The 13,875-nt window shown below is 36.9% G+C and overlaps 2 protein-coding genes across 7 annotated transcripts in view; both read right to left on the bottom strand.

Annotated features, from left to right (window-relative positions):
- Positions 1 to 7,316, bottom strand: part of SLC12A1 (solute carrier family 12 member 1) — a 97,356-nt gene extending 90,040 nt beyond the window's left edge. For 3 of the 4 annotated variants that reach the window (XM_054450420.1, XM_054450419.1, XM_054450421.1), the window contains exons 1-2: positions 7,288 to 7,316; positions 5,510 to 6,115 (exon numbers count right to left, since the gene is read on the bottom strand). In XM_054450420.1, the coding sequence (XP_054306395.1) occupies positions 5,510 to 5,929 (420 nt within the window). In that variant the 5' untranslated portion in view covers positions 5,930 to 6,115; positions 7,288 to 7,316. The remainder of the gene's footprint in view (positions 1 to 5,509; positions 6,116 to 7,287) is intronic. The other variant, XM_054450423.2, reaches the window with a different exon arrangement.
- Positions 7,317 to 7,592: 276 nt separating this feature from the next.
- Positions 7,593 to 13,875, bottom strand: part of CTXN2 (cortexin 2) — a 28,229-nt gene continuing 21,946 nt past the window's right edge. For 2 of the 3 annotated variants that reach the window (XM_054450416.2, XM_054450417.2), the window contains exon 2: positions 7,593 to 12,355. In XM_054450416.2, coding sequence (XP_054306391.1) covers positions 12,053 to 12,298 — 246 coding nt within the window. In that variant the 5' untranslated portion in view covers positions 12,299 to 12,355 and the 3' untranslated portion in view covers positions 7,593 to 12,052. The remainder of the gene's footprint in view (positions 12,356 to 13,875) is intronic. The other variant, XM_054450415.2, reaches the window with a different exon arrangement.

The following is a 13,875-nucleotide window of genomic DNA, read 5'->3' as shown; positions in this document are numbered from 1 at the left end:
CTGTAGTCCCAGCTACTCAGGATGCTGAGGCAGGAGAATGGCGTGAACCCGGGAGGCAGAGCTTGCAGTGAGCTGAGATTGCGCCGCTGCACTCTAGCCTGGGTGACAGAGCGAGACCCTGTCTCAAAAAAAAAAAAAAAAAAAAAAATTCCAGAGGAAAGAGGTCAAGTCACTTTAACTCCCTTTACACAGAAACTCTTGTAAATACATGCTTAATAAATGCTTTTGATGGTGACAATGAAAATGATTGAGACATAATTCTGTAGGACAAGCAATACGATCTTTTGTCACAGTCTCAGAATAAAGGACTGAAACAAGGAAGAACCTCCTGCTCAGCCCATCATGACAGTGTGATTTTCTTCTTCGTGGCTGAGTCCCACCATTCTCTACAGCTGTTGAATGAGTTAATGAAAAGTGCCATGGGAAAGCTGACTGAGGATGGAAAGTAGAACTGAAGATCAAGGACTCTGGAGTCCTGCAGACATGGGTTCAACTTATGAGCCATGTGACCTTGGTTTCTTGACCTTGGAAATTCATTGACTTTTGCAAGCCTTTGTTTTCTCTTCTAAAAGATCCACAACATTTTATAAAACTTTCACCATCCATAAAAAAGCAATAATAGTACCTCCCTTGAGGGGTTGTTGTTAAGGATTGAGTGAGAATTTTTTAAGTGTGAGCACAGTGTCTGAAACATAACAAGTTCTCAACAAAAAGTTGGTTATTACTACACTGCATTTAAAGTTAATGCTTTTATTTACAAATTATTTGTAGTTGTTAACAGCATAATGGTCCAAATATACAGTCATTCCATTGATTTTTGTTTTGGATTAGTTTCTATAGAGTTAGCTTCTTTAAGAATAATATTTGTCTTAATTTTATAGTATTTTATATTTTTCATAGATAGCTTATTTCAACGACACATGGCTTTGATAGAAAGTCTATATATTTCCTTGAATCCTTACAAATTATATTTTTCTGAAATGCTAACAACAATGGTGGTTAGTAAGGCTGAAAAGGAGTTCCATTTTGGTTAGTCCTGTAGTAAGGAATCGGATATGAAAAGTTGGCCACAGGAATTAGGCTGGATACTGAAAGCAAAATTCTCTTTACAAAGTAAAGGCACTAGATTAATCTTTGCCAGATGTCAAATAATTATTACATATGCCTTAATATGGAAAGATCTCGAGGGTATGCTTGGTAAAAACTGCAGAGTGCAGAACAATGTGGAAAATACGTTCTGGTACATGTTTGAAAATAAATATAAACAGAAAGTTAGATTGATAGGAATCCAGATATTTATAGATATATGTGTATGTTTATATAAGCCTAGAACATTTCTGGAAGGATTTACAAGAAACTGTTAGTAATGATTATCCTGGAGAGAATAACTGAATATTGATGTTAGAAGAGAAACACTTTATTACATATTTTTTAGTACTTGTTAAATATTTTATTAGTATTTATTTTACTTTTAAAATAAAAAGCTAGTATAAAAATTACCACTATCATCATCAAGGATCATATACTGAATTCTTACCCATCGCAAGGGTAGACTTCATACTTATAGAAACTAATGTTCACAAGCATCTTGCAAGATAAGTAGACGTTATGTAGCTCATACAATAGCTTGTAGAGAGCAAGTAAAGGACAATTGTTTCTCCTGCTTTTAAGTAGAATTTTCAGAAATTTATAAAACTGTCACCAATATAGGTATTTAGCTCTTTACTAACATAGATAATAAAAAGAATTTATTCAATTACGATCTGAAGTCATTGGGATTACAGATTCTGTCAATATCTATCACACCTAGAGTTTCATTTAAGGTAGAGCCTTAAAATGTCTTTCAAACCTGTTTTTTATTTTGCCTATTAGGATAATTTTGCCATGTAACTTTTTTCTCACGTGGAAATTATAATCGAAATTTACACAAAATCCAATTGGTTTTCTGACTAACCATGTTCTGCCATTCAGTATGAATGTGCTATTGCTATTACAACTTTTAAAAGCATTATAATCATAGTTACAAAAAGTATTGTTTAGCTTGTACTGTGTCAATTACCTTCTACTTTTAAATGATTTAAGTAAACACTATTTTTTTTTTGCATACAAAATCTGTGAAGGGTCTGAATATAATCATATACTGTTCGTTCTGTTGATGATTTCTAGTTGTGATTTGAGTAACTACCATAAAAATGTCAAGGGCCACAAGGAGGTGGCAGCATAGCTACAGCACATTGCAGGTTTTCACTTCTTGTATTTGACGGGGCAAAAGTAAGGGGAGTAGCTGAGTCAAATTCATTAGCAAGCAATAAAAAGATAAATTAAAGAAGGCCCAGACTGCTACACATGGAGAGCCAGGCTAGGCCATACAATTGCAGCAACACTAGAATGGGCCTGGCTGCAGAAATGTGCACATTGTAGATTCTGTGGTTGAATCTGAATTCTACTCCCAATTTGGCTATGTGGATACCTCTTCATGATTTAATCAAGATGAAGAGTCCTAGATAACTGAGCAAGTCTATAAAAGAGTAGCTTATTACTACACACTTTCAAAATGATTTTTCAGAGCTTAGGCCTTATTTTTAATATTTTAATTTGCCATTCCTTTGTGTCTAAGAAAAAAAATGCTTTAAGTCAAAGTTCAGTCTTTAGTTTCATTTTATCTCTTCAAAAGTGATACAATATTCCAAACAGCTATTACATTTACCTAATGCAGCTATAACATTCCTACTGTGTGGTCATTTAGATGGCTTTCTTTTTTCTTTTTTCTTTTTTTTTTTTTTTTGAGATGGAGTTTCGCTCTTGTTGCCCAGGCTGGAGTGCAGTGGCACTATCTCAGCTCACCGCAACCTCTGCCTCCCAGGTTCAAGCAATTCTCCTGCCTCAGTCTCCCAGGGCCAGGATTATAAGCATGTGCCACCATGCCTGGTTAATTTTTTTTTTTTTTTTTTTTAAGGCGAGAAGAGATTTAACCAGTTGGTCATGGCTGGTCTTGAATTTTTGACCTCAGGTGATCCACCAGCCTCAGCCTCCCAAAGTGCTGGGATTACAGGCATGAGCCACCACACCCGGCCTTTAGATGGCTTTCTAAACACCTGTTCCTTCAGAGCTTTTCTCCCTTTATTGAAAGATTTACATAAGCCACGGCTTTTGCAATTATAAATAAACTACTTTTCTCTGTCTGGAATGTCAGTCCTAAGAACAATGTGAATTTATCCCATTTCTTTTTTAATGAAGTTAGAATTCTATTTTCTTTTGTTGTAAATTGGGGAAGTAGGTGAATGATAATATTTAAATTGTGATACTAACTTTAAAAAAGGAGGCAGATTTAAAAATTATCATGTGTGACGCGGTAGAGTATTGTGGGACAGAATTTCAGGTCTTTTTAAAAAAGAACTTTGATTCATTTTAATTCTTCAGAAACAATTGAAACATCTTTTTATAATGCCCTAAATTTCTTTCTCCCCTTTCCATGTCTTGGAAACTCCTGGGGGCTGCTTCTGTCAACCTTCTTTTCCTTTTTCTTCTCCTTTTTCTCTCTGCCATTTTCCTTTCCTTTCCCGACACAGAAAAGGACAGTGACACCTCAGCTGGATTTCAAGAGTTCAAATTGCCTCCCTTCTCAAAATTCTTCATGGGGGCTACCATGTTGTCTGAAATTGTCGCATTTCTAACTTCTTTTGATTAAAGCATCAAATATGCCAGATAAAATCCAAATCTTAGGTCTATAAGGAAACCAGCCATTTGGCAGACTGTTGCCGATTTAGTACACAGGACTAGCAAGGTTTGGTGGGGAAAGGGGACAAGGAAACAAAATTAAAAACATGGGCTCCTCCTCAGGAAGTCACTCGGTCTCTGGTGGTAGGCCCCAGAGTCAGGGACCCTAGCAGCCAAGGCAAATACGTTTTGGAGATGGATTTTCTTGTGGAAGGAAAGGTGAGCAGAAACTAAAGAAAGATTTTCCCCTTTATTAGCATCTTTCTTGAGAGTAGTATTCCTAGACTCTCTGAAGTGGATGATCATTTAAAAAAATATTGAAGGAATGAATGGATGAATGCATACAAAAGAACTGTTTGAATCATTTTCTTCTCTCTCCTCAAAACTTGGGCAAGAGTAAACTCATTTGAATATGTGACATCTAATCATTCTTTTTAGCAGGTAATTGTGTTTCATAAAGCATGATATTTATTCCAAACTGGTCTGGAAGAGCAGGAAGATAAAGTTCGTCAGTATATTTTGGAGAAAGTTATGGAAGAAGAAATCTACTAAGTTCTAAGATTGGAGGCCGGGTGTGGTGGCTCACACCTGTAATCCCAGCACTTTGGGAGGCTGAGGTGGGCAGATCACCTGAGGTTGGGAGTTCAAGACCAGCCTGACCAACATGGAGAAACCCCGTCTTTACTAAAAATACAAAAAAATTAGCTGGGTGTGGTGGCACATGCCTGTAATCCCAGCTACTCAGGGGGCTGAGGCAGAAGAATCGCTTGAACCTGGGAGGTGGCAGTTGCGGTGAGCCGAGATCGCACCATTGCACTCCAGCCCAGGCAACGAGAGCAATCTTCGTCTCAAAAAAGATTGGAAAAGGTCCTGCCTCATACTTCTAACAGACTTGGGAACCCTGGCTGTATTTCTTAAATAATGAAAAGTTTAGCCACTTCTGCTGCTTCTGTACTTAAATTTAATTTAGTTATTTTTATACGCTTAAGCACATTCAGGAGCCTCAGGCAAAGTTTTAAAGAGGAAGGGATAAAATGCGGAATCTTATAAATCTCTGCTCTCTCTTTAAAGGATATAAAAAATACCCCTATGCACTAAAGGCTGGCACCCACAGTATTAACTACAGCAAGCACAGGTGTTTTGCTTTTTATATGATTGACATAGAGACATTAATAGTGACGTGAAACCAGCTTGGTATTCAGTTTGACGTGTTTAACCAAGTGTGAATTGAGTGGACTATAATCATATACAAGGTACAACATATTGCCTAACGTTTAGTTAATTCTTTAGTTCTCTATCCTAAGTCAGAAAACATTTGTGGAGCTGGGCACAGTGGCTCATGCCTGCAATCCCATCTCTTTGGGAGGCCAAGGTGGGAGGATTCCTTTAAGTCAGGAGTTCGACAGCAGCTTGAGCAACATAGCAAGACCCTGTCTCTACAAAAAATAAAAAAGTTAGTCAGGTGTGGTGGTGCATGCTTGCAGTCCCAGCTACTCAGGAGGTTGAGGTGGGAGGATTGTTTGAGCCCAGGAGTTCAAAGCTGCAGTGTCCACCACACTTCAGGCTGGGTGACAGAGCGAGACTTTGTCTCAAGAAAAAAAAATCCAAAGAAAAAGCATCTGTGAAACACTTTTCTGGGAACTAGGGACAGTTTTGTAAGTAAGATGGATAGTGTTTGGAATAGACCTCTCCATTTGACTGTTTCACATTCATTCATAGTGTAATGAAAGAGAAGGAAATTACCTGAAGTTATGAATAAGGGAGGACACTTGCTTGTGTCCTTCAAGCTTACCTTTGCGAGTTGCTCGTGAATCTCAAGCAGGCTGGGTCGGTTGACCTTGGGCCCACTGATGCTGCCGGTGTTACGATAGTACTCTATCTTGGGAACGGCATCCATGGTGTTGTGGCCAAAAGTTTGTAGATAGTATGTGTTTGTGTGAGAATCATAAGCATGAAAACTGGCATCTGTTTTAGCAGTTTCTCCACCTTGGAGGAAATTGTCATAGCACTCCTGATTCCCAGGCCTAAAGCTGATTCTGAGTCTTTTCTGAGCTTCTTCCCCAAAAGAGGTTTCTTCATAATGTGGTGGGTCAGTATTGTCATTTGCAGCTGCACTGCTCTCATGGTTCCCATTTATGACATTAACTTGAAAGCGATTGGTATTACTGGGCACTGAATCCAGAAATACATTGGAAGAGTTGTTCAGTGACATCTTCCAAAATTGATTTTTTACTGAGCTATCTACTTTGTGGTTGTTTTAAAAAATCTATATATTTCTTCATCAAAATAAACACTAATGTGCTTCCATTAGGGAGCTCCTGGCTTTTGTTCTAGATGATTCAATAAATAGATTCTTGATATATTGTCTCCTATATAATCTTCAGAATGTTCTTCAAAGCTGTCATTGAAAAAGAAAATTAAACTTGTTCCAAGTAATACAAATATATTTAGGTAAGGGTGGCATATAAGGGAACAGTTTTATTTTATAAGACATACAATTTTAAACTCATTTCACTAAAATTTATCTGACCAGGAACCTTAGTCATGTGAATAATTAAATCTGATAGTAAATAACTGGAAAACTGTTCCAGCAAACAGAATTTCCAATGCAGTCATCAAAATGTTACCTGTGTTTGTAGTATTTGCTTGAATTCATTGCAAGTAACTTTACCTATTGAATACAGTAAGAACTGATGAGAATGTTCTCAGCCTAAGACACAGTTCACTGACAGTACTAAATGCTGAAACTGCAAAGTATTTGGATTGATAGGAAGATATACTATATGACATATAAAATGAAAAACAAAACTTCTAAAAAATATATTCTTGCTAGTTTATAAAAATCTGTACATGTTCAACTAATGAATTCCAAATTTTGTTACCTATGCAACAAATAAAAAATTATGTTTTAGAATATGCATTTAAAAAATACATCCCATCAAGATGATGTTTCTGTGAATTCTTGGATCTTTTACAAGATCCAGATATTTCATTTTCTCATACATTTGTTTGTTTTGCAAATACTAACATGAAACCTTAAAAAATATGAATATAGAAATAAGTCATATATCTATAAGAAATAAGTCATGTACCTTAAAAAAGTCCTCTGCTATATTTAGGTAAAATAATCATGCTCTACTGACTCGTTTTAATGAAATGCCTTCAATAATTGAGAGGTTTATATTTGACTGTGAGATGAATAGACTTCATAATAATTTTCACAATTTCATAGTACTGGCCTGTCTTAAAACACTTTCTTTAGAATTATATTTCCTTATTGATATCTTAAAATTTGGCTTTTCAAGGGAAGTTCTAGAAAAATGAGATAAATATAAATAAAAACGTCTGTCTCATGCAGTTATTAAAGCTGTGTATTTGAATTAAAAAAATCCTCAACTTCATTTCTCAAGTAACCTTTCCTGGGGAAATTATAAATGAAGCTACTATCATTTTAGTTTTTACAAAACACTTCTCTTCATAGTCCTTGACACCCTCACCTACTCCTTAGAATCTACTTTATGACATAATATTAAGTACGATTTTTACCCTGCCCAGAAGTGTTCAACTTACCACCAAGTAGCCTTCTTCTGAGGAAATGTAACCTGCTTCAGCGTCACCCAGGAATATATGGGGCGCTTAGCTTTCAGCCCAGAATGTTAGGCTTCTGCTTATTGGTTAGAAACTTTCTTGAAAGAGATGACTGTGCAATGATTGGCCTGGAATAGTACTGTAAGCCCCACCAGGTCATTAGCCCTGAGGAACCTTAAGTACCACATCAACTAGTAACTAGTAGTAAACCATTAATCCTTTTAGACAGGAAGTAACATAGAGTTTCTTTAATTCATAAGGAGAATTGGATCCCTTAACAGCAATTGTCCAAAAAATATGAGCATTGGCATTAGTCATTTGGGAATAGATAAATTGAGTTCCGCCGTCTTACAGATGAGTCCTAGTGACCTCCTATTGTTTAGCATGTGTATCAAAGTATAGTTCTCCAGAGATAATTTCTATACTCTGTAACTAGAAAGTAGCGTCTGAAATGATTTTATCTTGCTTCTGGTAGATATTACCTTGACTCTTTTGCATGGGAAGTAAGCAGATTGAGAGTGGAATCAATTATTTATTGAAAATATTTCTATTTTGGGAAATATGGGAAAACTTTTTTTTTTTTTTGAGATGGAGTCTCGCTCTGTTGCGCAGGTTGCAGTGCACTGGTGCAATCTCAGCTCACTGCAACTTCTGCCTCCCAGGTTCAAGCGATTTTCCTGCCTCAGCTGCCTGAGTAGCTGGAATTACAGGCTCCCACCACCATGCCTGGCTAAATTTTTTTGTAATTTTAGTAGAGACGGGGTTTCACCATGTTGGCCAGGCTGGTCTCGAACTCCAGACCTCAGGTAATCTGCCCAGCTCAGCCTCCTAAACTGTCAAGATTACAGGTGTGAGCCACCGCGCCCAGCAGGGAAAACTGTTTTAAGCCAGAACCAAACTGTGGGTAAGTATCTCAGTGGCACTACTAAATGACCTTTCTGTCTCCAACTAGAAAAACATTTTTTTGTCAAACTCAGTTTTTGAGTTTTGTTGAGGAAAAGATTTTTCTTTTTCAGATCTGCAAGTAGGTGATTATTAACACTGCAAACAATTCCTCCCTCAGGTCTGTCACTGATTATCAATCAGGATGATTTAATGAGTCCTCTTTGTTTCTTATAAGAAACGATTCAAGTGATTTCCAGTTGGCTGAGTAGCTTGATTGTGGTGTAATATAGTGGCTAGGAGCAAGAGTCAAGTCAGAAGCCCCAACTTATGTCGTGGCCCTGCCACTTGCTGTCTGTGTGAACTCAGTCAAGTTACTCAATCTTTCTGTGCCTTAATTTCTCATCCGCAAATGCAGATGTGGATAATAATTGTACCTACCTTGTTGCAGAGCTATTTTGAGGAATAAATGAGTTAGTTTGTGTATGGGGTTTAGAACAGCAACAATTTGTACCTAGTGCTTGCTTTCACTATTTTAGTGCTATTTACAATTAGCTGGGGATTTTTACTTAGCACATACAAGATTGTGAGGTGAATCATTACAGATTGGGATAGATATTTTGTCTATAAAAAAAGTGTAAAGGTAAGTTAGTGAACTGATACAGGATTATAGAAGTGTCTAAAGACACCTAAGTAAAACTCTTTAGATTCTCTTCATTAGGTAAATGTCATGCTAATCAGTCAGGCTAATGTCGTGAGGCTATATCAGAAATAGAGACAGAATTACAAGTATGTACCTATAACTCATTCCACTCTTAAAGGTCACCAGTACAAGGCATTTATCTGTTCAACAAAGCGTTCTGATTCCTCATATAGAAAGTGTTTTGGCATAGGAATGTCCCATTTCAAATTCAGCTGGGTGGGGCTGGTTGTTTAGATCAAGACAAGGGACAGCTAGGATGGGGCTGGCACCTAAAACAAGTTCTATTCACCAGACCAGGACAGGAGCCATAAGCTGACATCCTCCAACCCTTTTGGGAGCCACTTATTTACTCTACAGCCTTTTTCCTCTACCAATGACTGAATACCTCTGATACCAGTCAATTTCCTTTTTCTTGCTGACTGACTGCCTGACTTCAGAGTGGTATGAATTTGTTTTAGTCTTGGTCTTACATCAACCAGACATTTTCATTCTAAGCCTTTTATCTCTCACTGTGAAATGAAAGTCTTTGTTCTCTATTAAGGGGATTCAGGCATCCTGGAACAAATGGGAGATGGTTTTGGGGGATATGGATGAAATAACACCATCCATAAAGCCAACCTTGAAAAGTGAATCTGATTTAGGCCTTTCAGACAGGTGGGAAAGGTAACAGGAGCAAGCTATCTTGAGGTATGCTCCTCTATCTTTCCTCTGTCCTCTCTGACAAGGCTTTTGGGAAGGGGAAGCTAGAAGCTGATCCAGCTGTGACATTGAGCATCTATTCCTAGAAGAATTAACATTTCATGAAATTTCCATGTTGTTTTCATGTTGTAACCAGCCTTTTATATTTTTTATATTCTTTCTGTTTCTGAAAATACAGATGCTGACTTTTCTATCCCCCCAACCACTCCACCCCCCCAAAAAACTAAGGCACCCAATAGACCACAAATAAAAACCACAGATGAAGACACTTTCGGTTAATGGAATTTTTCTTTAGTGGATTTGGAAATAATATTATGGTAGAGTTGATATACTTGAAAAGCTTATGGGAGTTGAACTTCCAGAAACAATGCTTATATTTCATAAAGTTTTCTTGGTTGTAGAGGTCTTTCTTCTTTTGAAATAAAGATCTGGACTTGGTTTGTTCTAGTCATCAAAATGGAGGGTCTTGGTGGGTGTCTTCTCTGGGAGACAAATGAAACATCTGGTACTTTAAAGGCCTTGGTCAACAAAGAGACCTAGTTTCCTGGCACACACAATTTTCAGTATGTTCAGCTGACCTTGGCCCAATGACCTGTTCTTGGGCCAAGTTACTAACTGGCTACGAGGTATACCAGGCCTACACTCTTGAACCAACTGGGGTACAGAGAGCCTCCTTGAGGTGAGGATTTGGTCCAGAAGATCCACAGCTAATAACAGATATGTTCTAAATCTATTATGAGATGGAAAGCATCAAGGAATCTCACAGAGACAGCTGGTTTTGGAATTCCATAGACCAGAGCAGTAACCATGTCCATAAACTATGTAGAAGTGTTAAGGACAGTGTCTAAGGATACAGCAGAAATTAAACTGCCCAAGTTCAATCCCTAACATAACCATTCCCTAGCTATGGTGACCTTGGGAAGCCAGTTAATTTCTCTCAGCTTCAGTTTCTCTTCTGCAAAATTAAGATTAAAAATAAAATGGAAATAGTAGTCTCCAACTCAAATAATTAATAAGAGTATCAAATAAATTGAAAGTAACTAATTTAGTGCTACCTCTTGGTAATATTAGTCTTGTTCCTTCATGGTATGTTTTGCAGTTCTGTGTTTTCAAAGGACATAAATATTTTTGTATTTATCTCCTGCTATGTTCCTCCATTCTGACTCATAGAGAGTCAGAAGTTTGTGGTTGAAAAGAATTTAGAACTATATAATTCTATCTTTTTATTTCTCAATTGAAGAGAATGAAATATGAAAGAGATTGAATAATTTACACTAAGCCATTGCTTCTTAGGGTTTGAGAATCTCTATTACTGCTACTGATGAGGACAATAAATATTGATAGCAAGGTATGTTTAGATACTGTTTTATGGTATACAAAATGCTTTCATTTTTCATTATATCTAATTGGCCCTCTCAATATTCCTGAAGATATGCAGGATGGGTTTCTTAATTCTTGTTGTGGAATATAGGTTCCCCTTAGGTAACTTTCTAGGTCATAAATCTAGTTCTTGGCTAAGCTAACATTAGAATTCAAATGTCTGAAAAACTTTTCATGATATCTTAAATCCTCATTCATTTCAGATCTCTGGGTTTTCAGCTACATTTGTAGCATTCATAGGGCACTAGAATTGAAAAGGATGTTAACACTACTCTTCACTGAAGCTCACAGAGATTAGACGACTTACCCATTAGAGCATAGCTCTACTGGTGGCACAGCTGAGACTGTCTTTGTTTCTGCTTAGAGTACTCTTTCCACTAGGTCATGGTGGAAACTCCGTTTTAAATTCATTTATGCAAGGGGTAGGGGAGGGAGCATCAGTATGAGGCAGATCTGGTTTAGATTCCAAGCTATGGGATTTTACTGCAAGAGATTCAACAAAGAGAAGAGATAGGAGGGTCAGGGCTCTGTGAAATTTGGGGAACTTTAGGGCCTGTGACTACTTGTAGGCTTTGGGTGTTAGATTTTTGAGATATTTTTTCACCTGTGAACCTTTTGGACCTATGGTTATTATTAGACAAATAATATTTTGATTATTCTTTGGACTAAATTCTCTGTTTAAGACCTGACTCACTAAAGCTAAAGGGGTCTGAGTCAGGAATGTGGAGGGGGTGCCTGGGCTTTGCAGAGGGGAGAGAGCAAGATGCCTTTAGCACAGTCTATTAGCACAAGAAAGGAAGCAGAAATTCAAGGCAGTTGTTCAAGATAAGAATAAAGATGGCAAACGTGGCTGCAGCCATCTTTATGCTTTATTCATCGGAAACCTCTAAGTGGGAACAGAGGAAAGTGATGAATCCCAACAATAGTTTGTCATTTACACAGCATGGTGAAGAAATTAGTCACAGATGTTTATTGAATTCACCAAACAAAATGAGCCTCTATCCCACACATTCAAGGTAATTACAATTGTATCCAGAATGTGTCCCAATGGCGCAACCATAAAAACCATATAGCTGCGAACTCTCACGCGAGTGCATATTCAAATGTCCCTTTATCAAACTCTTCAACTTCATCTTCCCATGTAGAGGAAGGCATGCTACTATATGGGTCTAGCAGGATTTTGAAGCATCGGATAATAAGAAGTCCCAAGAAGATACACAAAATCCCAACAAAAGCAAAGCCAGTTTTTTGCTCCAGAGTCAATGAGAAAGCTGATACTTCGTTGACACTCATCTTAGCTGAAGAGTTGCCACAGTAGGTACTACTCATTATTCACTGGCACATTGTTGTGGCTCTTCACAATTCCTTCTGGAATCAACTCTTTGCCTAGGTACAAAATTGGACCCAGTTTAGTTTTACCCTTGTATGGTATTGGGTAGGTTGTTGCTTAATAAAATCTGACATTTTTCAAACCTTCTTGATTTAACTCACAAAAGATGTTTGAAAACATCATCCGATACAGATTAGAATCAAATTAGCATTGGAGGTGCTATTTCTAAATGTTGTAATTGAAGAATTTCCTTTGTGGACACATAAGACTGTGCCTACATACTCTAAATAAATCAAGTATGAAGGTGAATATTCAAATTATCAGCCCTAAAATCTTTTGATTCATTGCTAGACAGTTAGATAGCTGCTTCTTTGATCTGAATTGTCATCTAATTTTCACCTCATATTTGCACGTGTAGGTAGATAATATAAACAATCATAGCATGTAAGCTGCTCAAGCTGTTTAAAGTCCATACTTCAAGGTCTATTTCCAGTGCCATTTTGACTGATATAGATTCTGATCCTTTTAAACAGATATAATGACTTCTTTCTTTTTCATCCCCTTAGGTTTTATATGTATGTATTTACATTTTTTTCCTTCACTACCACTGGATACACTAAGTGTCAATTTCTTAAAGAGAGGAATTATGTTTTTAAAATCACATTAATGCAGGCAGTGCCCAACATAGCAGCTTGCAAATAATAAGCAGCAGTGGCTATGGCCATTAGCCACCTCCCCACCATCTCCGTTAGCTTTCAGAACACTCTAAGTAAACATAAAATCCAAGTTAAACAGCATGCTTTCTCTGCAAATTCAACTTCAAGACAAGCTCCCCAGTCTCCCTCCCAACAAGATTTCCACTCCTAAGTCCCTATTGTGCTGAGATTCTAAAACTACCATTAAAGCGTTCAGAAAGTATATGTTGAAACAAAATAGATTTTTTCCCCATTTGATGTCTTAAGTTAGTTAAATGAATTAATTACAAATAAAGATAAATTTAATTAATCAAATAATTACTAACGTACAGCCACCTTTTTTAAGAGGACTGTCACCAAATAGCTCTTCATCCAATAACTGCGAATAATAGACGGTTGGTATTTTCTTTTTTATTGTTGCTTTTTCTGATAATTTTTAAGAATTATATTTATTAAAATTACTGGCCCTTGAGATTTGTTTGGACCTAATTTTCAGGAAACAACGGAGACAGAATAAAGGATGGGAAGTAAGGAATGAAGAAAGAGAGTAATGAAAGCAGGCCTCGTAGCTTTCAAAGTTATTCTGCAAATAATACACCAACTAATATCAATCAATATTTTGTTTTATAATGATTTCGATTACAAAAAAGCTCTATCCTCAAACCTTAAGTGGCAGAAATATTCAATAATTATGGCTTATGTTCAGTGTTTGATTTTTTTGTTTAGTAAAGGGAAAAAATATTGTTCAAACCCCTGCTGAGTTTCTTTCCACTAAGTCATTTTTTGTCCTAATCAATATAGTATAGTGAAAAGACTTTAGTTTTTTAAATATAGGGACACTTATTGGCTGAGAATGATCTTCCTGAAGATTGAGTTCTTGT

Source organism: Pongo pygmaeus, chromosome 16, assembly GCF_028885625.2.
Source record: "Pongo pygmaeus isolate AG05252 chromosome 16, NHGRI_mPonPyg2-v2.0_pri, whole genome shotgun sequence".
NCBI classification, from domain to species: Eukaryota; Metazoa; Chordata; class Mammalia; order Primates; family Hominidae; genus Pongo; species Pongo pygmaeus.
This window is presented reverse-complemented; position numbering and strand designations above follow the sequence as displayed.